General features: G+C 44.6%; 1 protein-coding gene across 1 annotated transcript in view; it reads left to right on the top strand.

Moving 5' to 3' along the window:
• The window catches only part of IL20RB (interleukin 20 receptor subunit beta), a 34,549-nt gene that overhangs the window by 1,720 nt on the left and 7,692 nt on the right, over nucleotides 1–25,137 (top strand). Inside the window, exons 2-5 of the mRNA XM_065942955.1 lie at nucleotides 14,663–14,789; nucleotides 16,353–16,543; nucleotides 20,586–20,710; nucleotides 22,819–22,969. Of these exons, the coding sequence (XP_065799027.1) occupies nucleotides 14,663–14,789; nucleotides 16,353–16,543; nucleotides 20,586–20,710; nucleotides 22,819–22,969 (594 nt within the window). The remainder of the gene's footprint in view (nucleotides 1–14,662; nucleotides 14,790–16,352; nucleotides 16,544–20,585; nucleotides 20,711–22,818; nucleotides 22,970–25,137) is intronic.

Genomic DNA, 25,137 nt, shown 5'->3' with positions numbered 1-25,137 from the left:
AGAGTGAGAAGGACCTATGGGTGAGTCTTGATTTTTATCACTTGCTAGTTCAGTGAATGTATCACATCACTTCAATTTCCTTGTCTGTAAAATGGTCAAAATAACTACCTTGTGGTTGGGAGGTGTCAAACGAGATTATGCAGACAAAGGCACTCTGAAGATGTCAGGGTGCCCACCCTGTGTTACTTACCATCTGTTGGTTATGCAAACTGGTGGCGGTGTCAGCAAATATTTGCTTTAGCTGAGGTTACCTTTATGTGATTTTGATCATTTCCTCTGAATTGTGTAGAAGCCTGAAATGATTTCAGCAACATCTAAATGAACTATTACTTACTCTAGATCCTTGGAACAGATGGGTAGAGTTCTTGCTTGCTTTTATAGAATTATTTTTCCTTGCCCTGTCCCTTTCAAGTAATTTGTGTGATTCAAGAAACTGATTCCCACTACCAATAATAATAGTAATAAAAATAGCAACAAGAATGACCATCACGACTGCCATTTATGAGCACACACTGTGTGCTAGATTAGTGAGAACATTCTCTTGACATCTCACATCAGTCCTGCAAAGGAAGTGATACAATCCCCACTTATACACTAGGTAACAGAGAGGTTCAGTTAGTCACAGAAGTGTCTACATCTAGTAAGTTGGAGAACTGGGATTTGATCCTGGTTTGGATGCCTACAGAGCCTGTGCCCTTTTAGTTCTCTGCAGAAGAAGCTGGCACATAAGCAGGACAGGAAAAGGTTGGAAGGACAAAGTGAAAGTAATAAAGAAAATGTTTCTACCTTTTCTGACACATTTGCCAGAAGGGCTATTGAGGTAAAAGTGACAGAAGAGGATCCAAATGAGGGGAATTGACAGCGGACCCCATGAGGAGAAAGCCAGTATGGAGTCATGCAAGGAAGAAGATGCAAGGTTTTCTGCTGGGGAAATTTGCCTGAGGACTTTGTGGTGGGCATAAACCTCAGAAGGGCACAGAGGTCTAATGTCATATAGAAGCTGTTGTTATTCAGTTGATCAGTCATGTCTGACTCTTCATGACCCCATGGACTGCAGAACATCAGGCTTCCGTGTCCTTCACTACTTCCCAGAGTTTTCTCAAGCCCATGTCCATTGAGTTGGTGATGCCATTCAACCATCTCATCCTCTGTTGTACCCTTCTCCTCCTGCCTTCAATCTTTCCTAGCATCAGGGTCTTTTCCAGTGAGTTGGCCTTTTGCATCACATGGCCATAGTATTGGAGCTTCTGCTTCAGCATCAGTCCTTCCAGTGAATATTCAGTGTTGAATTCAAATCAGACTTGAAATCCTTTAGATTTGACTGGTTTGATCTCCTTGCTGTCCAAGGGACCCTCAAGAGTCTTCTCTAGCACCACAATTCAACAGCATCAATGCTTCAGCACTCAGCCTTCTTTATGGTCCAACTCTCACATCCATTCATGACCACTGGAAAAACCATAGCTTTGACTATATGGACTTTTATCCACAAGGTAATGTCTCTGCTTTTTAATATGCTCTCTAGGTTTGTCATAGCTTTTCTTCCAAGGAGCAAGCATCTTTTAGTTTCATGGCTGCAGTCACCATCTGCAGTGATTTTGGAGCCCACAAAAATAAAGTCTGTCACTGTTTCCATTGTTTCCCATCTATCTGCCATGAAGTGATTGAACCAGATGCCATGATCTTAGTTTTTTAAATGTTGAGTTTTAAGCCAACTTTTTTACTCTCCTCTTTCACCTTCATCAAGAGGCTCTTTGGTTCCTCTCTGCTTTCTGCCATTAGGGAGGTATCATCTACATATTTGAGGTTATTGATATTTCTCCCAGCAATTTTGATTCCAGCTTCTGCTTCATCCAGTCCAGTACTTTGCATGATGTACTCTGCAAATAAGTTAAATTATAAGTTAAATAAATAATAAGCAGGGTGACAATATACAACCTTGACATACTCCTTTCCCAATTTGGAACCAGTCCATTGTTCCATGTCCAGTTCTAACTGCTGCTTCTTGACCTGCATACAGGTTGCATAGGAGGCAGATAGGTGGTCTGGTATTCCTCTCTCTTTCAGGATTTTCCACAGTTTGTTGTGATTCACACAGTCAAAGGCTTTGGCGTAGTCAATGAAGCAGAAGTAGATGTTTTTGTGGAATTCTCTTGCTTTTTCTATGATCCAACAGATGTTGGCAACTTGATCTCTGGTACCTCTGCCTTTTCTAAATCCAGCTCGTACATCTGGAAGTTCTCGGTTCACATACTGTTGAAGTCTAGCTAGAATGATTTAAGCATTACCTTGCTAGCGTGTGAAATGAGTACAGTTGTGTGGTAGTTTGAACATTGTTTGGCATTGCCTTTCTTTGGGATTGCAATGAAAACTGACCTTTTCCAGTCCTGCGGCCATTGCTGAGTTTTACAAATTTGCTGGCATATTGAGTGCAGCACTTTCACAGCATCATCTTTTAGGATTTGAAATAGCTCAACTGGAATTCCATCACCTCCACTAGATCTGTTCGTAGTGATGCTTCCCCAGACCCCCTTGACTTCACACTCCAGGATGTCTGGCTCCAAGTGAGTGATTACACCATTGTGGTTATCTGGGTCATTAAGAACTTTTTGGTTAGTTCTTCTGAGTATTCTTGCCTCCTCTTCTTAATATCTTTTGCTTCTGTTATGTCCATACAATTTCTGTCTTTTATTGTGCCCATCTATGCATGAAATGTTCCCTTGTTATCTCTAAGTTTCTTGACGAGGTCTCTAGTCTTTCCCATTCTATTGTTTTCCTCTGTCTCTTTTCATTGTTCGCTTTAAAAAGTCTTATCTCTCCTTGCTATTCTTTGGAACTCTGAATTCAGATGGGTATATCTTTCCTTTTCTCCTATGCTTTTCGCTTCTTTTCTTTTCTCAGCTATTTGTAAGGCCTCCTCAGACAACCATTTTGCCTTTTTGCATTTCTTTTTCTTGGGGATGATTTTGATCACTGCCTCCTATACAGTGTTACGAACCTCTGTACATAGTTCTTCAGGCAGTCTGCCTATCAGATCTAATCCCTTGAATCTACTTGTCACTGCCACTGTATAATCATAAGGGATTTGATTTAGGTCCTACCTGAATAGTCTAGTGGTTTTCCCTACTTTCTTCAATTGAAGTCTAAATTTTGCAATAAGGAGTTCATGATCTGAACCGCAATTACTGCCCAGTCTTGTTTCCACTGACTGTACAGAGCTTCTCTATCTTTGGCTGCAAAGAATATAATCAATCTGATTTCAGTATTGACCATCTGGTGATGTTCCTGTGTAGTGTCGTCTCTTGTGTTGTTTAGAGGAGGGTATTTGCCATGACCAGTGCATCCTCTTAGCAAAACTGTTAGCCCTTGCCCCGCTTCATTTTGTACTCCAAGGCCAAATTTGCCTGTTACTCCAGATATCTCTTGACTTCCTACTTTTGCATTCCAGTCCCCTATGATGAAAAGGACATCTTTTTTTGGTGTTAGTTCTAGAAGGTCTTGTAGGTCATCATGGTACCGTTCAACTTCAGCTTCTTCGGCATTAGTGGTTGGGACATAGACTTAGATTACTGTGATATTGAATGGTTTGCCTTGGAAATGAACCGAGATCATTCTGTCGTTTTTGAGATTGCACTGCATTTTGGACTCTTTTGTTGACTATGATGGCTACTCCATTTCTTCTAAGGGATTCTTGCTCACAGTAGTAGATATAATGGTTATCTCAATTAGATAGGAGTCGGAGGAAAAAATTCAGGCTGAGGCCAGTTTCACTGAGCCAGGATTTGGTTCACATATTTTGTTTTCCTTCATTCTAAATTTCTGAACACCCACTATGTGCCGGCTTCTGGATTAGGTGCTGATTAAAGATGAACAAAACAGAGTCTCCTGTCTTCAGGGAACACAGGCGCCTACTGGGAAATGCACTCAAGTCCTTAGGGATTTATCATTCATAGCTTTTTTTAAATTAAAATATAGTTGATTTATAATTTTGTGTTAATTACTCCTGTGCAGCACAGTGATTCAGTTATACATATATATATGTACATTCTTTTTAAATATTCTTTTCTATTATGGTTTATCACAGTATATTAAATACAGTTCACTGTGCTATACAGTAGCGCCTTGTTGCTTATCCATTCTATCCATAAAACCTTACATCTGCTAACCCCAGACTCCTACTCCACCCCTTCCTCCATCCCCTCCCCCTTGGCAACCACCATTCTGTTCTACGTCCGTGATTCTGTTTCTGTTTCATAGACAGGTTCTCTGTGTTGTATTTTAGGTTCCATGTAAAAGTGATATCATATATCATTCATAGTTTTAACTATCTTTCAGGCCCCAGAAGTAAGGTCTAGGTCAGTGGTTCTCAATCTCAAGTGCACGTTAGAATCACCTGAAGCACTTTTAAAAATACAAATACCAGGATTTCACAGTCAGAAATCTGACTTAATTAATCTAGGGTGCCGCCTTGGCTCTGGGATTTTTAAAAACTTCCTGGGTTAGACTTCTTAGAGAAGGGGTTTATCTCATAACTGAGAAGAGAAAATACAAGTTTGGAGCATCTTGTAGTAATGAAGGAAGTGCTCAAAAAAGGATGGGGACCAAGATGCCACAAGTATCCTGGATTGGAACCTGGGATGGAAAAAGAGTATCAGTGGAAAATTTGGCAAAATCCAAGTAAAGTTTGGAGTTTAATTAAAAAATAATGTATCAATGTTAGTTTGTTAGTTTTGACAAGTATATCATGACTATATTAGATGTTAGCATCAGGGGAAGCTGAGTGAAGGGTTTACAAGAACCCTGTACTTACTGTCTGTACTTTTTCCTATAAATCTAAAATTATTCTAAAAATTAAAAGTCTATTAATGAAAATAACATGAAAAAAGAGAATGAGAGATGAAAGTAAGTCAAAAGCACACAAAATCCAAAATAGCTCCCAATATCCGAAGATGGAACAATTTGAGTAACATAATCAACATTGATAGAATAAAATAAATTTCTATGAGTCCACACTGATATATTACAAATCTCCACAAATGGTAGAGCAGGAAGAACTCTTCCTTACAAGATTCCAATTAACACATACAAAACCACTACTAGAACATCATAGCAATGATTGTTGCAAGTAACATACACCAATAAATACAAAAATTAATGGATGAAAGTTTGAGGAGAAAGAATATTTGTACAGTATCACAGTATTTCCCCTAAATCATTTATTAAATTATAAAGGGGAAAATGGTAATTTTATAGTGAAGACACTGCCTTAACCAAGTGGTCAAGGGTAACTCCGCTAGTCATAAGATATATTAACATCATACACTCCCTGTGAGTACATGGCAAAAATGAACAACCTTAATCAAATCATGAAAAAATGTCAGACAAACCCAAACTGAGGAATATCGTACAAAACTACTGACCTGTACCTGTCAAAAATGTCAAGGAAAGACTGAGGACAGACTGAAGAAGACTTAAGTAGATATGACAACTAAATGTAGGATCCTGGATTGGTTCCTGAAAAAAGGATGGAAGAAAGGAGGGGAGAGAGGAAGGAAGGGAGGAAGAGAGAAAGAAAGAGATTTAGGGGGAAATTCGGTGAAATTCAGATAAAGACTGACGCTTCATTATGGATATTGGGCCAATGTTAGGATCTTCCCTTCCATATTTGTTCTCTGGTTATGTACATGTGGGAGGCTGACTGAAGGGTATATGGGAGCTCTCTGTACTATCTTGCAACTCTTCTGTAAGTCTGAAATTATTTCAAAATAAAACTTAAAAAAAAAGCTTCTTCCCCAGTGATTCTAATGGGCAGCCAAGATTGAGAACGGTTAGTTTAACCTCTATATACCAGTGCTTCTCAAACTTTAATGTTTATGAATTACCTGGGCGGTCTTGTTAAAATGCAGATTCTCGTTCAGTAGGGCATAGATTGCAGGGTTTTGTGCTGCTGCTGATCCAGACCATACTTCAAGATCCTGAAACAAAAGACCACTTTCCTGAGGCATGAACTGGTTTGCGTACCTTTTGAAACTGGGATGTGGGCACTAGTTACTAGGCAACAAGTGATGCCAGCAACTTGTTTAGCAGCCATGTCCTAGCTCAGCCTTGCTCTTTTGTTCAGGTCACATACAAGGGGATTCTCTTGAAATAATCTACTGTAATTGAGAGACATGTCATGTCAGTTTGTAGTACCAGTATCCCCTAAAGTGCAAGCCCCTTGTGGTGGTAGTCAAAATGATGGTCCCCCAATGATGTCCACATTCTTTTTCAAAAAACACTTATTTGACTGTGTGACTTGTGGGTTCTTGGTTCCCTGACCAGGGATTGAACCCCCCTACCCCTTGCATTGGGAGCACAGAGTCTTAACCATTGGACCACTAGGGGAATTCAAGATGTCAGCACTCTAATTCCTGGAAACTGTGGATATGTTATCTCCTGTGGAAAAATGGATGTTAAAGACGTGATTGATGTTATGGGATTTTGAGATTAGGAGATTATCTTGGATTATTGGATGGGCCTAATCTCATCAAATGAGTCCTTCAAAGCTGAGAAGCTTTCCTGGATCCAGGGAGAGAGGGATGGGAGGACAGAAAAAGAGGCAGGAAAAATTTGAAACATGAAAGGGACTTAACCAGCCATTGTTGGCTTTGAAGATGAAGGAAAGAGGGGCCGTGTGCAAGAAGGTGAGGCCTTGTCCCAGCAGCTGGAAATAGCAAGAAAACAGTCTTCCCTGGAGCCTGCTCTTCTGCCAATGCCTTGATATTAGCTCAGTTCGACCTGATTCAGATTCCTGACCTATGGAACTGGAAAATAATAAATCTCTGTTGTTTTAAGATACTGCCTTTGCGGGAATTTATTACAGTGCAATAGAAAATGAACAGGCCACAAGAAAAAGGGATCAGCTTTGTGAATGCATCTGTGTGCAAAAAATGCTGCTTAGCTAGTTTTGTCACACTGAGCACCAAGATCTTAATAGTCAGGTCACAGTCACCCAGCTCCAGTCTTTGTTGGAAACACCATCCAAGAGGCTCCACCCCATGGGCCTTCTTGAGATACTGAGTCAGATGGCTAGAAGAGAGTGATTTTCTATAGTGATAAGGGCATAACTATTCAGAGGAACCAAATGATCATTCAGAAGATATTCCAACATCTCACTCCAGCTCTGATGAGAATTCTCACCCAGTGTGGCTGAGGAAAAAACTCTTCCCCATTTTGCACCCTCCTTCCTGTGGCTAATGTGTCTTTCCCATTCACACTACAGGCTTACTCTCCCCTTCCCCCTTCACTGTATTTTTTTTAAGTCTTTTTAAAAAGTCTTTATTGAATTTGTTGCAACATTACTTTTGTCTTACATTTTGTGTTTTTTGTCTGTGAGAGCTGTGGGATGTTAGCTCCCCGACCAGGGATGGAACCTGCACCCCTTGCCTTGGACAGTGGACCACCAGGGAAATCCCTTGACTGTATTCTTTGTTTTTGTATTTGCTTATTTACATCAGGGAGAGTGTCTATTAACTGGTTTCTTCAGAGACTTGACTTCAATGCACATTACTCCTGGCTGTTAGATGACATTTCTTGTTAGTGAGATTGCTGGGTGGATGACAGAGTTTTCTTTTTCTCCACTGAATTGCATTCTAAGGACCACCGTGTGCCTTCTCAAACAATTGGAGGTGATTTAAAAACCTTTCATAGGTGAAAGGAGTCGAGCTGAAACTAGAGTCCCCTATTTAGTGTCCTAGCATAAAACAGACCCTTCCTCATGTAGTGCCATCTTAGTTTTTTTTTTTTTTTTTTTTTTGAATTTTGGCTGCATAGCATGTGGGGTCTTAGTGCCCAGACCAGGGACTGAACCCATGCCCCATGCCTTGGAAGGCAGATTCTTAACCACTGGACCATCAGGGAAGTCCTCTGCCATACTTTCTATGTAACCCAATTAAACATACCCTGGCATCAGTAGTTCACTGGCATTACTGATTTTCCATCTCATTCCCAATGTGTGTGTGTGCTCCATAAACTACAGTGAAACAAAGATAGAATTTGGAATATACTATACAAGTGGCATAAAGATATTGAAGACGTTGCTTATAGGGCTCAGAAAGAAGCAGAAATTTTCATTTTAATATAGGAATGAGACAGTATTTTGCCCATAGTGGAGTTAAATTTGGAACTTCACAGCTAGGTGAAGATAGTTACACAAGTGCAAACTGTTGCATAGCATAATGGAGTGACCTAAAAGTTGGGACGTCTCTTGCTGTTGTCCTGCCTGTGTGTCCTTCATGAAGAAAGACATACCCAGAAATTCAACCTCAGAGTGTCTTCCTTAAAGCCTTGGTGAGTGCCCTAATCATTGAGACAGCTAATCATTAGATCTCCCTTCCTAAACAGGTCTCCCTTGCTGATTTAATTGACTGCACTTAATTCTACAACTTTTTTCCTAGATGCACTTCATCCTGTTTGAGTTTATCCTATCATGGTCTTTTAAAATGTTTCCTGTTATTCAGATAATCAGAATTAATGTTAATTTTTTAGGTGCGATGACACTGTATTTTTTACCTGAAATTTCATTGTAATTCTAGATTTTTATGCAGTTATAAGAAATAACTGGGTTTTCCTGGTGGCTCAGATGGTGAAGAATCTGCCTGCAATGCAGGGGACCCTGGTTCAATCCTTGGGTCAGGAAGATCCCCTGGAGTAGGAAATGACAACCCAATCCAGTATTCTTGCCTGGAGAATCCCGTGGACAGAGGAGCCTGCGGGCTACAGGCCATGGGGTCGCAAAGAATTGGACATGACTGAGCAATTAACACTTTCACACTTTTCGTAATATAACACAAAAGGACTTCCTCGGTGGTCCAGTGGCTAAGACTCCACCCCCACAATGCAGGGGGCCCTGGGTTTGATCCCTGGTCAGGGAACTAGATCTCACATGCCACTAGATCTCACATGCCACAACTAAAAAAAAAAAAATCCTGCATGCTGCAATTAAAAAAGATCCCTCATGCCCAACTAAGACTTGGCGTAGCCAAATAAATTAAAAAAAAGGAAATAATACAGAAAACCCAGTTTCCCCAATGTTATATTGCAAAACAATAGTATAATACTACAACTAGGATATTGAAATCCTAGGTATTGACAAAATCCACACATCTTATTCAGATTTTCCCAGCTTTACTTGCATTTGTTTGAGAATGTGTGTGTGTGTGTGTGTGTGTGTGTGAAGGTTTGTATATTTATCACCACAGTCAAGATACTGAACATTTCCAATATCACAATGGTATGTCTTGTTACCTTTTTATAACCTCACCCATCTCTCACTACTGTGCCTTTCCCCACTCTTCCTAACTCCTGAGAACCATTAATCTGTCAAAATGTAAAATTTTGTCATTTGAAAATGTTATAAAAATAGAATTATACGGTATGTAACTGGGGGTTTGTCTTCTTTCAGTTGGTGTAATTCCCTGGAGATTCATCCAGATTGTTTTGTGTAGTTTGTTCCTTTTTATTGGATATACCATATTTGTTTAACCATTCACCTGTGGGCATCTGGGCTGATTTCATTTTGTTTATGGACATTTGTTGTGCAGACTTTGTGTGATATAAATTTTCATTACCTTGGGGTAAATGCCCAAGAGTGCACCTGCTGGGTTGTTGGAGTAATTTACAAGTTTAGTTCTGCAAGAAACTGCTGAACTATCTTCCATTGTGGTGGTACCACTCTGTGTTCCCACCCAGTGATGTATGAGGGATCCACTTTCTCTGCATCCTCACCAGGGTTTGGTTTTGTCACTTCAAGAATTTCTAGTTATTCTGATAGCTGTGTGGCACTCTCTCATGGAAGTTTTAACTTGCATTTCCCTAATAGCTAATGACATTGAACATATTTTCATGTGCCTATTTGCCATCTGTGTGTGCTTTTTTGGTGAAATGACTCTTCATGTCTTTTGCTCATTTTCTAATTGAATTGCTCGCTTTTTACTGTTGGGTTTTGAGTATACTTTATATATATGTTCTAGATATAAATCCTTTGTGAGATATATTGTTTGCAAATGGTTTCTCCTAGTCTGTATCCCGTCTTTTCATCCTCTTAACAGGGTCTTTGTAGTACAAGAGATTTTAATTTTGATGATGCCTGTTTATAAAATTTTTTCTTTTATGAATCATGCTTTGAGTGTCAAGTGTAAGGAATCTTTGGCCCTGAAGATTTTCTCCTGTGTATTTCCTAAAAGTTTTATGCTTTCACATTTTACATCAAGTCCACGGTCTACTTTGAGTTAATTTTTGCAAACATGTGAGATGTGGGTTGAGGTTTTTTGTTTGCCTGCAAATATCCAGTTGCTCTAATATTGTTTGTAGAAAAGGCTTTCCTTCCTTCAGTGAATTGCTTTTGTACCTTTGCTAAAAATCAGCTGAGCATATTTGTGTGGGTCTATTTCTGGGATGTCTATATTGTTTCATCAATCTATGTGTCTATTTCTTTGTCAATACCATACAGTCTTAATTATTGTAAGTTTTAAAATTGGGTAGATTAAGTTCTCTTACCTTTTGCTTTTTCAAAATTGTTTTATTCTTGTTCCTTTGCCTTTTCTCATAAATTTTAGAACAAGCTTGCCTATCTCCCCCAAAAAACCTTGCTGGGTTTTTGATAGGAATCCTGTTAAACGTACATATCAATTTGGGGAGAATTGACATTTTAACTTTGTTGAGCTGTCCAATCCATGAGCACAGTATGCCTCTCCATCTATTTAGATTTTCTTTGAAATTTTTTCACTGGCATTATGGTGTTTTCCCCATAGAAATCTTAGGTAAGTTTCGTTAGATTTACACCTGGGTTTTTCTTTTGGAGAGGGGCAATGATTGCAAATAATATTTTAAGTTTCTGCATATAAGTGTTCATTGCTAGTATTTAGAGATACAACTAATTTTTTTTATGTTTATCTTGTATCCTATGAACTTGTCAAACTCACTATTAGTTTTCGGAGGCTTTTTTGGTAGATTCTGTGGGATTTCCTACATACCCTAACATGCCACCTGGAAATAGAGGGAGATTTATCACTTCTTTTTCAAGCTGTAATGTCTTTTACTTTCTTTGTTTGCCTTATTACAGTTGCTAGAACTTTTAGTATAAGGTTGAATAAAAGTGATAAGTGTGGGCATCCTTGCCTCATTCTTGATGTAGGGAAAAGGCAGCCAGTCTTTCACCATTGAACAAGATGTTAGCTGTAGGTTGTTTTTTTTCGTTTTTATTTTTGGCTATGCTGGGTGTTCATTGATTTGCATGGGCTTTCTTTAGGTGCAGTGAGCAGGGGCTGCTCTCTTCATTGCCGTGCTTCTCCCTGCCCTGGCTTCTCTTACTGTGGAGCACAGGTTCTAGGTGCACAGATTTCAGTAGTTGCGGCTGGCAGGCTCTAGAACTTGGGCTTAGTAGTTGTACTGTACGGGCTTAGCTCCACGGCACGTGGGATCTTCCCGGATCAGGGATCAAACCTGTGTCTCCTGCATTGGCAGGCAGATTTCTATCCACTGCACCACCAGGAAAATCCATTATCAAATTGAGATAATTCCTGTTGTTCATAATTCAAAAAAACAGTTTCTTTTTTTCTTCTTGTTTTGTTTTAAAATTATGAACGGGTGTTGAATTTTGTAAATGCCTTCTTGGTGTCAGTTGAAGCCATTATATGATTTTTCTTCTTTATCTTATTGATGTGGTGGATTACATTAATTGGTTTTCAAATACTGAAGCAGCCTTGCATACCTGGAATAAATCCCACTTGATCAGGGTGTATAGTCTTATACAACACCAATTTTGATTGTATTTGTTGAAGATTTTTGCATCTAAGTGCCTGAGATATATTGATCTGTAGTCTTTTGCTTTTTAAAAAATATACATAATCTTTGTCTGATTTTGGAATCAGGGTAATACTGACCCCATAAAGTAAGTTTTTTCCTCTTTCATTTCTGGAAGATATTGTATAAAATTGGTACTACTTTCTCTTTAACTATTTCATAGTTTTTGTTGTTGTTCAGTTGATAAGTAGTATCTGACTCTGTGGCCACATGGATTGCAGCATGCCAGGCTTCCCTGTCCTTCACTATCTCCCAGAGTTTGCTCAAACTCATGTCCATTGAGCTGATGATGCCATCCAACCATCTTACCTTCTGTTCCCCCTTTCTCCTCATGCCCTCAATCTTTCCCAGCATCAGACACTTTTCCAGTGAGTCAGCTCCTCACATCAGGTGACCAAAGAACTTCAGCCTCAGTCCTTCCAATGAATATTCAGAACTGATCTCCTTTAGGATGGACTGGTTGGATCTCCTTGCAGTCCAAGTGATTCTCAAGAGTCTTCTCCAGCACCACAGTTCGAAACCATCAATTCTTCAGTGCTCAGTTTTCTTTACGGTCCAACTCTCACATCTCACATTCATATTCTCCAGTATAATTATCTGGGCCAGGAGATTTCATTTTTGAGAGTTTTAGAATTATGAATTGAAGCTTTATGTTTATAGTTTTAAAGTCCCCACATATCTGCCTAGAGAAATGTTTTGTCTACTTCACCAGAGGAAGCATGTCAGAGGGGACTCCGCCCTGCCCTCCTGGGCTGTCTTACTGCAGCTGGCTCTTTTCCCTTGCTTCCCTTGGGTGACGACAAGTATAAGGGTGGGGAGGGCAGGAAGCCTCCCTTGAGGGCACCCCAGGTGTTTCCTCACAGGCCAGGCCCTGGATGCCAAGTGTGAGACTGGGCTGCATCACCAGGGTCCTACATTAGTGCCCACAAGGGCACTAAGTGGGATGTTCCCGGCAGCCCCCATCCCCTCATGGTTACAGGAATTGATAACGAACAGCAGGTGCCAATTTGGAGACAGACACAGAGATGAAAAGTCCCAGGCGAGGGTCCCAGCCTCATACACACTGTGCTGTTGATGTTATCACTGCAACTGTAACAGCAAAAGGAGGCAGGTGTTGGGCATTAAAAGAGGAGTGTGTAAAAGTCAGAGAGGAAGACCACAGTAGAAGATCTGGACTGGGGCTGCGAAATTCTTATAAGGGATCAGCTTCATAGGCCTCTTTGATTCTGTGTGCAAGCTGTAGACCCACTGTGTGCACACTCTGGGTACACAGCTGTGTGAACAGATGCTTGAGTCTCGTCTGGCTCAGAGGCCTGAAGGCTGTCTGGGGCAGAGTCTCTGAACTCTGAAGGGCTTGGTGCCCTTCTGTACTGGACTCCTTCCATGGCAGCCTGAGCCTGCACTTCCCAAATAGCAGCTGTGCCCCATTTGGCCGTATTGGGGACACAAAGGAATTGCTTTGATACCTGAGGATGGCAGTATCAAGAAAGGGTGGTGATGAGAAGCTGGCAGGAGCTGACATGGGTTTGCCATGTAGAAGTGGAGAGCTCAGGTTTACGCAATGTGTTTACGGCCACAGAGTCAGTGGCAAAGTCCAAACAAAGTCCAGGCCTGCATTGCGGCCAGTGTGACCCAAGGGTTGGTACAATGTGCTTCAGTTTTCTCACTTGTACAACAGAGAAACTGATGGTCCTAACATCCCAGTATGGTCATGAGAATTAAATGAGATAATCATGTGATAGCCGAGCACATGGCATAGATAGAGCTTGGTAAGTGCTCAGAAATATTGTTGTTCAGTTGCCCAGTCATGTCTGACTCTTTGTGACCCCATGGACTGCAGCATGCCAGGTCTCCCTGTCCCTCACCATCTCCCAAAGTTTGCCCAAGTTCATGTCCATTGCATCGGTGATGCCATCCAGCCATCTCATCTTCTGATGCCCTCTTCTCCTTCTGCCTTCAATCTTTCCCAGCATCAGGGACTTTTCCAATGAGTTGGCTGTTTGCATCAGGTGACCAAAAATACTAACCATTATTAATGTCAATAATATTAGCTATTATTATTAATATAAACTGGGTTTTGCAGATGGCTCAGTGGTAAAGCCATCTGTAAAGTGCAATGCAGGAGATGCAGGAGATGTGGGTTTGATCCTTGGGTCAGGAAGATCCCCATGGAGGAGGACATGGTAACCCACTCCAGTATTCTTGCCTGGACAATCTCATGGACAGAGGAGACTGGCAGGTTATATTCCAAAGGGTCACAAAGAGTTGGTCACAACTAAGCACCCATACACATGCATATTATTGTTTAATGTTAATATGCTACTCTATCACCAAAGGGAGAATTACAATGATGATAGCAATATTTAGCATGAACACAAATATGGTAAAATTAGAGTTGCTTCTAGTTCCAACCAGCCCATTCTAAAGGAGATCAGTCCTGGGTGTTCATCGGAAGGACTGATGTTGAAGCTGAAGCTCCAATACTTTGGCCACCTGATGCAAAGAGCTGACTCATTTGAAAAGACCCTGATGGTAGGAAAGATTGAGGGCAGGAGAAGGGGACGACAGAGGATGAGATGGTTGGATGGCATCACCGACTCAATGGACATGAGTTTGGGTAAATTCCGGGAGTTGGTGATGGACAGGGAGGCCTGGCGTGCTGCCATTCATGGGGCCGCAAAGAGTCAGACACGACTGAGCGACTGAACTGACTGATTGACTAGTTCCTAAGCATGTTTGACTTTTCATTAGAAACTAACCTGAAGCTGCGGCATTCCCCGAGGTGAATTCACCTTGTCAGCTTGTCTGTCTCCCTTGGTCCCAGATGGAGTGGCTGTTCTACCTGCCCCTCAGAACCTCTCTGTACAGTCAGTCAATATGAAGCATGTCTTGACTTGGAGCCCAGTCATTGTGCCTGAAGGAATAATACACTACTCTGTCGAGTACCAGGGGTGAGTTTTTATTGTTGTTCTTGCTATTGTTTTGTTTTTTAGTTTCTCTCCTTTAGACAGTAGTTGATTCCTGGAGGCACAGCCCTCATTCCAGAGCTCAAGAAGGCTTTGTGAGCCCAGAGGAGGATGATTTCCTATCATCTGCCTCCTCTGTCTTCATGGGCCCTGAGAGAATTGGAGCAACAAGGGAAGTTGTCCCATGGATTTGACAGTGAATTCTCTGGGAACACAAGCGTATATAACCACATTTTCATGAGGCTTCTTTTCAACAGTGAGTCAGTTGTCTAAAACTGAAGAAAATCTTAAGATGAAATGAGTTTGCCTCTGACTTGAGGAACAGAAATTATTTGGAGACTCAGATCTCTTAGGGGGCGGGAAGACCTCAGTTTTCCTGACTGTATGCTTGCCTCCAGGAGCCAAAACACATTGTGACCCTATGGGTCAGCGTGTCCTTCTCTAGGTGTCCAGGCCCTCAGAGCTGTCAAGGATTGACAGGGACACAGAAGGTACTCAGTAAAGCTCATTAACAATTCATACAAACCAAGCAGCTACATGTGTAGACATTCTCCTAGGCTCAGGGGTACAGACCACAAAGTTTCCAGGCAGAAGATCACATTTGGAGGAGGAGACAGTAAAAACTTAAAGAAATAAGTACACTAGGTCTGCAGTGTCCAACGTGGTAGCCACTAGCCATGGACAGTTATTTATACTTAAATTAATCAAAATTAAATTCAAAAGTCTGTTTCCTAGTCATATGAGCCACTTTTCAAGTTCTTAATAGCCATCTGTGGCTACGGGCTACCGTATAAAACAACACGAATACAGAAGGTTTTCACCATCACAGGGAACACTATCTATCAAGCAGCACTGCTGTAGGTAAGTTCAGATAGAAATCAGTTCTAGGAGGGAGCTAAAATCCAATGCAACAGCGAGTTGGCGCTGTGGCAGCTTTTTATCTGATGCTTAGGGAAGGTCCGTCTGAGGATGTGATATTTAAGCCCACATCTGAAGGACAGGAGCAGGCAACCAGTGTGAAAGCGGGGGCAGGGCACTGAGACACAGCAAACACTTGCTAAGTTGGAGGAATGGTGAGGAGGACTGTGTGGAGGGAGCATCGCCTTTATGGGCGGAGGCAGAAGGCCAGAGAGTCTTGTCGGCTGGGGGAGAGTGTGCATTCCATTCTAGGCTATTTGGAAGTCACTAAGGAGAGAAATGCTCTGCTGAGTGATGAATGCTTTGAAGACTGGCAGGAAGGGAAGTAAGAAAATCTGCCCGGAGACACAGCAAGGCAAGGGGTGACAGCAGCTGAGACTAGGGTGGTGGCCGTGCAGATGGAGAGACCAGGACAGAGAGGGGTTGATGCCTGGTTCTCCCTTGTCTTTGGAGAAGGAGTCAGGAAGAAAGGCTGGTTGGTGCTGGAGGAGAGGGGAGGAACGGAACGTGGAGCGAATGCTGGTTTTCCTGGCCCATAAAAAGTTAGCGGAGGAGACGTTTACTTGAAACCGTCATTGAGCCTGGGTGGAAGGGCCTGGTGTGACGCTGCCCCCTCCTCTCCTTGGCCAGGGAGTATGAGAGCTTGTACACGAGTCACATCTGGATCCCCAGCAGCCGGTGCTCACCCACCCAAAGGCCCGAGTGTGACATCACGGAGGACATCACCGCCACTGTGTCTTACAGCCTCCGCGTCAGGGCCACCCTGGGCTCACTGACCTCGGCCTGGAGCACCCTGAAGCACCGCTTTAACCAGAACTCAAGTAAGACTCTTCTCTCCTTACTCCCCCGCCCCCAGCAGCCTCCGCTTCAGCAGCAGTGCTCACTGAGACTGTTGGGATTCTTTTCAGCATCAAATGAGTCTTACAAAGTCAGAATGCTGCAAACATAAACAACCCTAACTGGTCTGTGAAAACACTGCCAGCTGCTTCCTCTCTCTCATTATGAAATGAGACTTTGGAAGTCATTCCTGACTGTCTCTGGAAGGAAAAGTGCTCTGGAAGTGGGTAGAGGCGCTAGGACGGCCTCTCCCTAGCGTGATCATACATCATTAACTCTTAACACTGCCTCCCACCTGAGGCCTCACTGTCCCCATCTTTGTTGCCTGTGTGAGCATTTTCTTTGGCAATAGGGTCTCTATATGGTCAGAGGGACCAAACACAGCCCTTTGGAAATAAATAACTTTTCTATAGCAGTGGAACCTGGCAAATGTATTGAGAAAGACGTAAGGGAAGAATCTGGATTGGTGACCAAAATGGTAGAGTGCAAACAATGCCCAGTGTGTAGAAGGGTGTGAGGGGAAAGAGCAGGAGCAGCCCTCAGGATGGCTGGGGGTGAGGAAGCAGCTGGTCACATGGTGAACGGCTTCAACATGAAGTCTCATCAGATCAGTAGAGGTGAGTCGTGGAAGAGGAGGGGATCTGGGCCAGGTCTGTCTACAGAACAATCGCTCTGACTGTGGTGTGGAAAGTGAACTGGAGTAGGACAGACCTGCAGGCCATGGGAAGAGTGAAGAGAGGGCTGTAACATTCCAGCTGAACCAAGGTGGATCGTGATCCTAGAGGAAGGGGAGAGATGGGATGAAGAGAACAGATTCTAGAGACATGGTTGAGTTAGAAAGGGCAGAGCTTGGTGGCCAGTTCCCGTGAGACAGAGTTGGGGGAGATGGTGATGGCACCCAGCTTCCAGATGGGGTTAGTAGGAATGCCATCCAAGGAAGAGAACCCAGCAGGAGTGGCTGGTCTGAGGAATAAGAGATGCTGCTGGCTTTGGGCTCTTTGAGGTTGAGATTCCTATCAGACATCATCCCATGGATGTCTGATTGGCAGTTGGGAATCAGGCCCTGGAACTCAGACAGGTCACAGACACACAAAATGAAATTAATAGCTAACGGCTTGAGAGCAGGTGAGGGTGTCCAGGGACAAGGTATGAGGACAAATAGAACCAGGCCAGGATTCTGGGAAACCTAGGGTTTAAAGAGAATGGAGGGGAGGGCACCAGTGGTGCTGGGCAGGGAGAGAGTCAGAGGGGAGAACAGACGAGCCGCTGCGGGGCCTGAGGGAGGGCCCCAAATTGGTCCTCTTGAAAGTGGTTTCATGGAGCAGGAGGAGGCGGGATGTTGGGCAGGCTGCCCACTGGGGGATTGAGCAGAGGTGGAAAGACAGCTGTGGGTGATGATGTGACCCCCTGGGACACACAGGAAAGGCAAATGAAAGGTCTTCGGGGACCTGTATTCTCTGTGTGACAGGTGACTCTCTGCTGGGAGTGAGGATACAGGGAGGTCGGGGCAGCCTCTAAATTAATGGAGTGAGTCAGAGCTTCCTGAGGAGAGTGGGGGTTGGGAGAAACCAGGAGGGTTAGAAGGTGAGGGAGCCCCTGCTAGAGGAGGTTGAGGAAAGTAAAGGTAGATCTGAGAGAGAACTTGGTCCTCCAGAATCAGACAGACGGGGTTCAAATCCAGCCGCTTGAGTGAGAGAGGCAATGGCTTTTTTCAGTGGGTGGTTGGGGGTGAGATGAAAAATGCAAATGTTGGGGGCAGCGCTGTTGCCTTGTAATAGCACTCAGCTTTTGTATTATTATTATTACCCTAGGGATATGCCCAGAGTTGAGAGCCAGGGAGCAGAAGAAGAAAGGAAGAGCTAGGGGGCGGGAGTGGGACCATTGGGATGGATGTGTGTGTGTGTGTTAGTTGCTCACTCATGTCCGACTCTTTGCGACCCCACGAACTGTAGCCCACCAGTCTTCTCTGTCCATGGAATTCTCCAGGCAAGAATACTGGAGAGGATTGCCATTCCCTTCTCCAGAGGATCTTCCCGACCCAGGGATCAAACCCTGGTCTCCTGCATCACAGGCAGATTCTTTACCGTTTGAGTTGCAGGAAAGTCCTTCTGGAATGGATACCAGTAGGAATTTTGGTGCAGGATGTGGGCTCCTCTGCCTGCCCTCTCTCCCACAGTACTGGCAGGACATGGTGGAAGCAGTGGAAGCAGTGCCAGGCCCTGGGGGAGCCGAAGGGGCACCGGAGGTTGTTGCAGCTCTACCCCCACCCACAGTGCCTAGGCAGCACCAGCACCTCCCTCTGGCTCCTGGAAGCACAGGGCTCCAGCCAAGATCATTGCTGGAGGCTGGCAGCTGTTGTTGGAAATGCAGGCACGGGGCGTTTAGAGATAAGGAAGTGTCTACACAGCTCTGGGGGTGGATGTGTGTGGTAGCAACTTGTTCTTGAGAAGGCCAGTATAAACAGGAAAAGGGCTCGCTGCCGAGGAGCTGAGGAAAGGTGTCTCTGTACCTGCCCCAGAAGCAGAGGATGAGGGTCCTCACGCAGGTGGACCCAGCTGCAGAGCTGGGAGGAAATTGACACTCCTCAGGGCATGACGTCTGCTTTTTGGCCTTTGAAAAACCCCACCCCGACTTCTCCTCAGACATGAAAAATCTGATTTTAAGGCTGTCTTGGAAAGGATCCCCAGTTCTTAAAGGGAACCCTGTTGAGAGCAGCGGTTCTTAACCTCAATGCAAATTCAAGTCACAGAAGAGCTTTAGAACCCCTGATCTCTGGGACCCATCCCTAGAGTCTGATTTAAGTGATCTAAGTGCATCCTGTTCCTTGGGAGTTAAAAAACACCCCACACAGCAGAGTCTAAAAACGTGGAAAGACATGAGCTCAAGGTCTGGTCATTCACTGGATGACTCTGGGAATGTCACTTAACCTCTCTGAGGGTCTACTATGTCATCTGTAAATAAGAGGAGTATTTACTTTCTGAAACTTGCTGGTTGGATTAAATGAAATGAGTATGTAGAGTACATAGGAAAGAGGTTCCTGCCCCAACATTGTCAAAAAATCACCTGAACTGAAATGACACGCGGTCATTTTGTCTAATTCTATTCTCCACGTAGATGGAGATCAGGGGATCCAATTCTAATCATGCTTAACTTAAAAGTGGAGGAGTCAACCATCTCCTTTCTTACTGGAGGTGTTTCAGAGGCAGTTCTAGCAGTGCTGTGTGCTCATATGAATCCTCTGATGCGGGTATGTTTTGCACAGTTGGCCCCTGACTTCCCAAGTCCTCCTGTCCCCTTTCCAGGCAGCTCTTTAGATGTCAGGAAATACTTTGTTCTCTGAAAACTCCCTGCAGGAACTGCCTTTCTGTTGAGTGTCCACTGACCCCAGTGCAGGAAGATTTAGCCAGAACACACTCCCAAGCCCACAGTTGGGGTGCCCTTCTGGTCTGGCAGTGTCTGAATCTGAGAGGAAGGTCTGGATCCATCATCAGTAGGCAGGGACTGAAGACTGCCTGTGTGGGCCCTTTGGTTCCTGGTCTGCTAAGTGGAAAGTATCCATGGGGTCTGTGGGTCTCTCTGTTTTGGATCCAATAGCATGAAAGATGATGTTTGTGCTTAGGCTGTAATTACTAGAGCTGATTCTTGGAATTTGTAAAACCCTCTGACTTTCCAACATCTCCCATAAAGCTATGAGATGAAGACTCCTTGGACTGGGAATAGAAAGGCCAACCCCATCCATACAGGCTGCTAATCTGCTGATGTTTGAAAGTTAGCAGCAGACGGTATATATCTATGTGAATTGTACTAAATGGTTGTTTGTTGTTTTCATTTGCTCATCATTCACAAAGAGTTTGCTGAGCACCTGCTGAGTACAGTGCTTGCTTCTGCATGCTATGAAGCCACATCAAAACCCTTCCCCTGCCGTGAGCCTGGTGTGTTTCTACTGATGGTTTGGTCATGGTCTCCCTGGACAGAAGTCAGTCCTGTCTGGGACTGGTTTTGACTCTCCCCTTGTCTTGCCAACAGCTATCCTCACCCCACCTAGGATGGAGATCACCATGGACGGCTTCCACCTGCTTATTAAGCTGGAAGACCTGGGGCCCCATTTTGAGTTCTTTGTGTCCTACTGGAGAAGGGAGCCCGGTGCCAAGGTGAGACTTGCAGCCTGGGCCTTTGAGTTAGACTTTGGAGAAGCTCTGAGAACTGGATGAGGAAGGCCGGCCCCTGCAGTGCCCACTGTCTGGGGTGGCCAGAGGATGAGCAGGCCTGGGTGAAATGAGGGAACACAGAGATGGGTGTAGGCTGACAATGCTGGCAGCGTCAAACGCAAAGGACTGCCTTGGTTCAACCCAGACTTTGGCTGGGAGCCATCTCAGGACACATTTGGTGAAGTCGGGGGGCCACCTCCTTGCCTTAAACTCTGTCATAGTTGGATCCACAATACCTGTGCAATGCATTTCTCCCCCATCCGCATGTCTTCTCAGCCATTCTTCCCGCTGTTTAGGGGGCAGCAGACGGGGCTGTTCCAAATCAATTGGATGATTTCATAAGTATATGAGGCCGGTCCCAGCTTCTTGAGAGTGTGCATCTGGGCTGGGTGCAGAATTAGGGGCAGAGAGCCAGGAGCTAGCTTATAAACAACCCTAATTATGAGCCAATGGGCCACCCGGAATGCCTAGCTGGGGCGCGGCCCCTCCCTGTGGGGTGGGTGCTGCGGGCCAGGCTGGGTGGGAGGTCAGCTCTCTTGGAGGGAGTGGCTGAGCTGCAGCAGCAGAAGGCATGAAGCGTGGGTGCACCTGTGGAGCCCTGTCCAAGCTGAAATGGTGATAAAACCCACTCAAATCAGTGCAAGGAACAGTAGGCTCTGTCACAAGGATTGTTATTGTTTAGTCACTCAGTTGTGTCTGACTCTTTGAGACCCCATGGAATATAGCCCATCAGGTCAGGCTCCTCTGTCCCTGGGATTTTCCAGGCAAGAATACTGGAGTGGGTTGTCATTTCCTTCTCCCAGGGATCTTTCTGACCCAGGGATCGAACTTGCGTTTCCTGCATTGGATTCTTTACCACTGAGTCACCAGAGAAGCCCTGTCACAAGGATTAACACGGAGCTGTCTGGGGCTCTCACAGAATCCATGACTGGGGCAGCAGCCTCACTCGCCCAGAGGCCCCTGTCTGCCTGGGGGCCCTAGCTTCCCCCTGGGGGGTCCTCTCTACGCGCTCTGCCCATGGCCCTCGCCCCAGCTTGCCCTGACCCCTCATCACTCCTTCCTGTGAGTACCTGTGGTTGTGACCGACTCCCCTCACCATGTCCTCTCCCCTTGGTCCCTGCTTCTGGCTGCAAGTATTCAGTTCCTCAATACCAGTTCCCAGGACAAGAAATCTGACTGGTCCTGCTGATTTTATCAGGCCAAGTGTAGGGGTTGCCAGATGCTGGCTGGCCTTCGATAGACCCTTCTCCGTCCAAGGGTACCCCGACCTAATGCCAGGACATGTGCCCCACCATACTTCCCTGGAAAGGGAGTGGCCGTGGTTTCTAGCATTTACTCCTGCTGGGTCAGGGCCCGGTGGTAGGGCCTGGCCCTGCGAGTCCGGCGGATGCAGTCGTGTGGGAGCAGATCAGGGCCTGAGCTGCAGGGAATAGGCAGGTCCCTCAGGTGTTTTGGGAGGGGAGTGCCTGCCCTGAGTCACCTGGGCTTGGCCCAGACAAGCCTCCGCAGGCCTCAGGGGGTGGCAGAGGCGGAGGGCTGTGCAGATGGAGGGACAGACAGTGGATGGGTGGATGCATGAGGAGGCTCTGCCCACTGGCTGCAGTGCTCCTCTTCACTGACCCTCTGCAAGTTGTGGCCGGGCCAAGCACCCAGTCAGCTTTCTGTCCAAGCATGAGCGTATCAGAGAGGCCTCCCTGAGCCGCTCTGCTGGTGCCTCCTCATCACTGTCTACCTGCTTGTCCTACTCCATGATTCCTCGTAACCCTCATCACCACCTGATGTGTGTTATCAGTGGTGCGGCTTCCTCACGTATGACATAAGCTCCACGAGGGCAGGAACTTTTTGTTTTGTTCAGTGCCTGCAACTGTGCCTGGCACACAGTAGGTGCTACATAAATGAGTAATTTTTAAAAAATGAATGAATGAACAAATGAAAGAATGAGAGGAACATTCTGTATGCAGAAAGGAAATATTGACAGCGTTCCTTCCCTCCTCCTCTCCTTTTCCTGTCCCGCTTCGTTCAAGGTGTGACTGTGTTTTGGTTTCCTAAAGGAACACGTCAAAGTGGTGAGGCCCGGGGTCCTCCCCCTGTACCTGGAGACGGTGGAGCCCGGGGCGGCCTACTGTGTGAAGGCCCGGACGTTCGTGAAGGCCATTGGGCGGCACAGCGCCTTCAGCCCGCCAGAATGTGTCAAGGTGCAAGGTAAGGCAGCCTGTCTGCCCCCCTGCGTGTGCACGGCGCCTGCTGCTTCTCTGGCTGAGTCCCCTTGGTGTCCCTGACCTGCTCCCCCAGGCTGCACGGGTTCTGGTGGTGAAAGTGTGCTGTGTTCTAATCCCCACTCCAGCCCAGAGGTGAAAGTCCCCCCTCAGGCTGGGTGGGGGCCCCTTGGCAGCTGTCTGGCACACTTTCCCCTGAAAGCTTCCGAGGCCTGAGGAGAGATTTTGCAAAGCTGACTGACCAGGTGGCCGCTGCCTGCGAGTCAGGGGCCAGTGCAGGTGAGGCAGCTGGAGGCTCTGAAGGCCAGACCTTGTGAGGGGGTGCCCTCGGTGCAGCTGGGAGGGGCCTGATGGAAACTCTGTAGAATCTTCTTCTTTAATTTTTTCCCTTAAATTTTTTATGGTCTAAAAACCTACAATGAAAAGAAACACAATGAAACCCCACATCCCATGATTCTGTCATACAGACAGCACCAGTGACATTTGTGTATAGCTTTTTAGTTTTCAAAATATAATTTTGGATATTTGGTACATATATATTTCAAAAAATATGATAAGAATTTGGAATTGGCTTCCTCCTCCTCTTCCTCATCCATGTCATTCCTACCCACTCCCCCATAGGAGTTAGCTCTTTGTATATCTTTCTGAAAACTTCCCAATGCATTTACAAGTAAATGGGAATAAATTATTATATATTTTTCTTCTTTTTAGCACAAATGGTAGCATATTCCATGCACTGTTCTGGATCTTTTTATGTCTTCCAGATCTATAAAGTCTTTTTCACTTTATACATATTCTAGATTTTTCCATATCTAAAAAAGAATTTCTTTATCCTTCTTTTACTAGCTACCTAGTATTCCATTGTGTCTTGTGTACCTATAACTAATTTAACTACCCCTCTATTGAGGGGTGGGCTTCCCTGGCGGCTTAGCAGCAAAGAATCTGCCTGCAAGGCAGAAGACACAGGAGACAAGGATTTGATCCCTGGGTTGGGAAGATCCTCGGGAGGAGGGCATGGCAACCCAATCCAGTATTCTTGCCTGGAGAATCCCATGAACAGAGGAGCCTTCCAGACTACAGTCCATAGAGTCACAAAGAGCTGGAGATGACAAGCAGCTGAGCACAGGCGCACGGTATTGAGAGGTATTTAGGTTTTTCCTGATATTTTGCTATTACACCCAACGCTCTCATTAGTTACCTTGTACATAGATCATTTGCTGGTGGATGTGAAGGATAAATTCCTGGCAGCAGAGTTGCTGGGTCGAAGGCATACACATTTGAATTTTGACTGCTGTTTCCAAATTATCCTCTAAAAGAGTGTTATCCTTCATGTAGACATATGTTCCAGTTGTATTATACATATGTTTTGTGTCTGCTTTTTCACAAATATCATATCAAAAACATTTTTCATGAAGACTTTCTGATTACCATTTTATACTATTTTTTAAAACCATGTAGGTCAAGTTTGTTAAAAAAAAAATTCAAACAACAGAGAGGTATGTAGAGGAAGGAGTGTGCATATGTGTGTGAGCTCAGTTGCTCAGTTGTGTCTGACGCTTTTGTGAGCCCATGGGCTATAGCCCGCCAGGCTCCTCTGTCCATGGAATTTTCCAGGCAAGAATCCTGGAGTGGGTTGCCGTTTCCTCCTCCAGGGGATCCTCCTGATCCAAGTTTTCCATTCTCCCCACACCACTGAGGAGGTTTCCTTTGGCAAGTGTGGTGTTTAATTTTGCGATCATCGTGTGAGGCCAGAACTCACAAGCACAGTTGGGACTGTACCATGCTTACTGCTCTGTACCAACTCACCTTCACTTGGTACTGCTATTGTGAACACCTGTTCATGTCAGTACATATGGATCTACCTCATTTTTAAAGATGCATAACAAGCCAGTGTATGGATGTGTCAAAATACATGTCATAGCACCCCGTAACCAGGTATATTCTGTGCTTTCCAGTGTTTTGTGACTACCAACCATGCTGCAGTGAGCAAGCTTGTGTATATTATGTATCCTAATTCTCATTTTAATAGCTGACCTCCTGACCTGCCATGCTGAGATTTGATGATGTAGTAAATCATCCTCTACTTGGGGATATTTATTTAGGTCATTTCCATCTGCTTTTTTAAAAAAATTATTTAGTTTTGTCTGCTGGGTC

This window comes from Muntiacus reevesi, chromosome 8 (genome assembly GCF_963930625.1).
Source record: "Muntiacus reevesi chromosome 8, mMunRee1.1, whole genome shotgun sequence".
Taxonomy (NCBI): Eukaryota; Metazoa; Chordata; class Mammalia; order Artiodactyla; family Cervidae; genus Muntiacus; species Muntiacus reevesi.
Note: the sequence above shows the minus strand (reverse complement) of the source record. Positions and strands in the feature narration are given on the sequence as shown.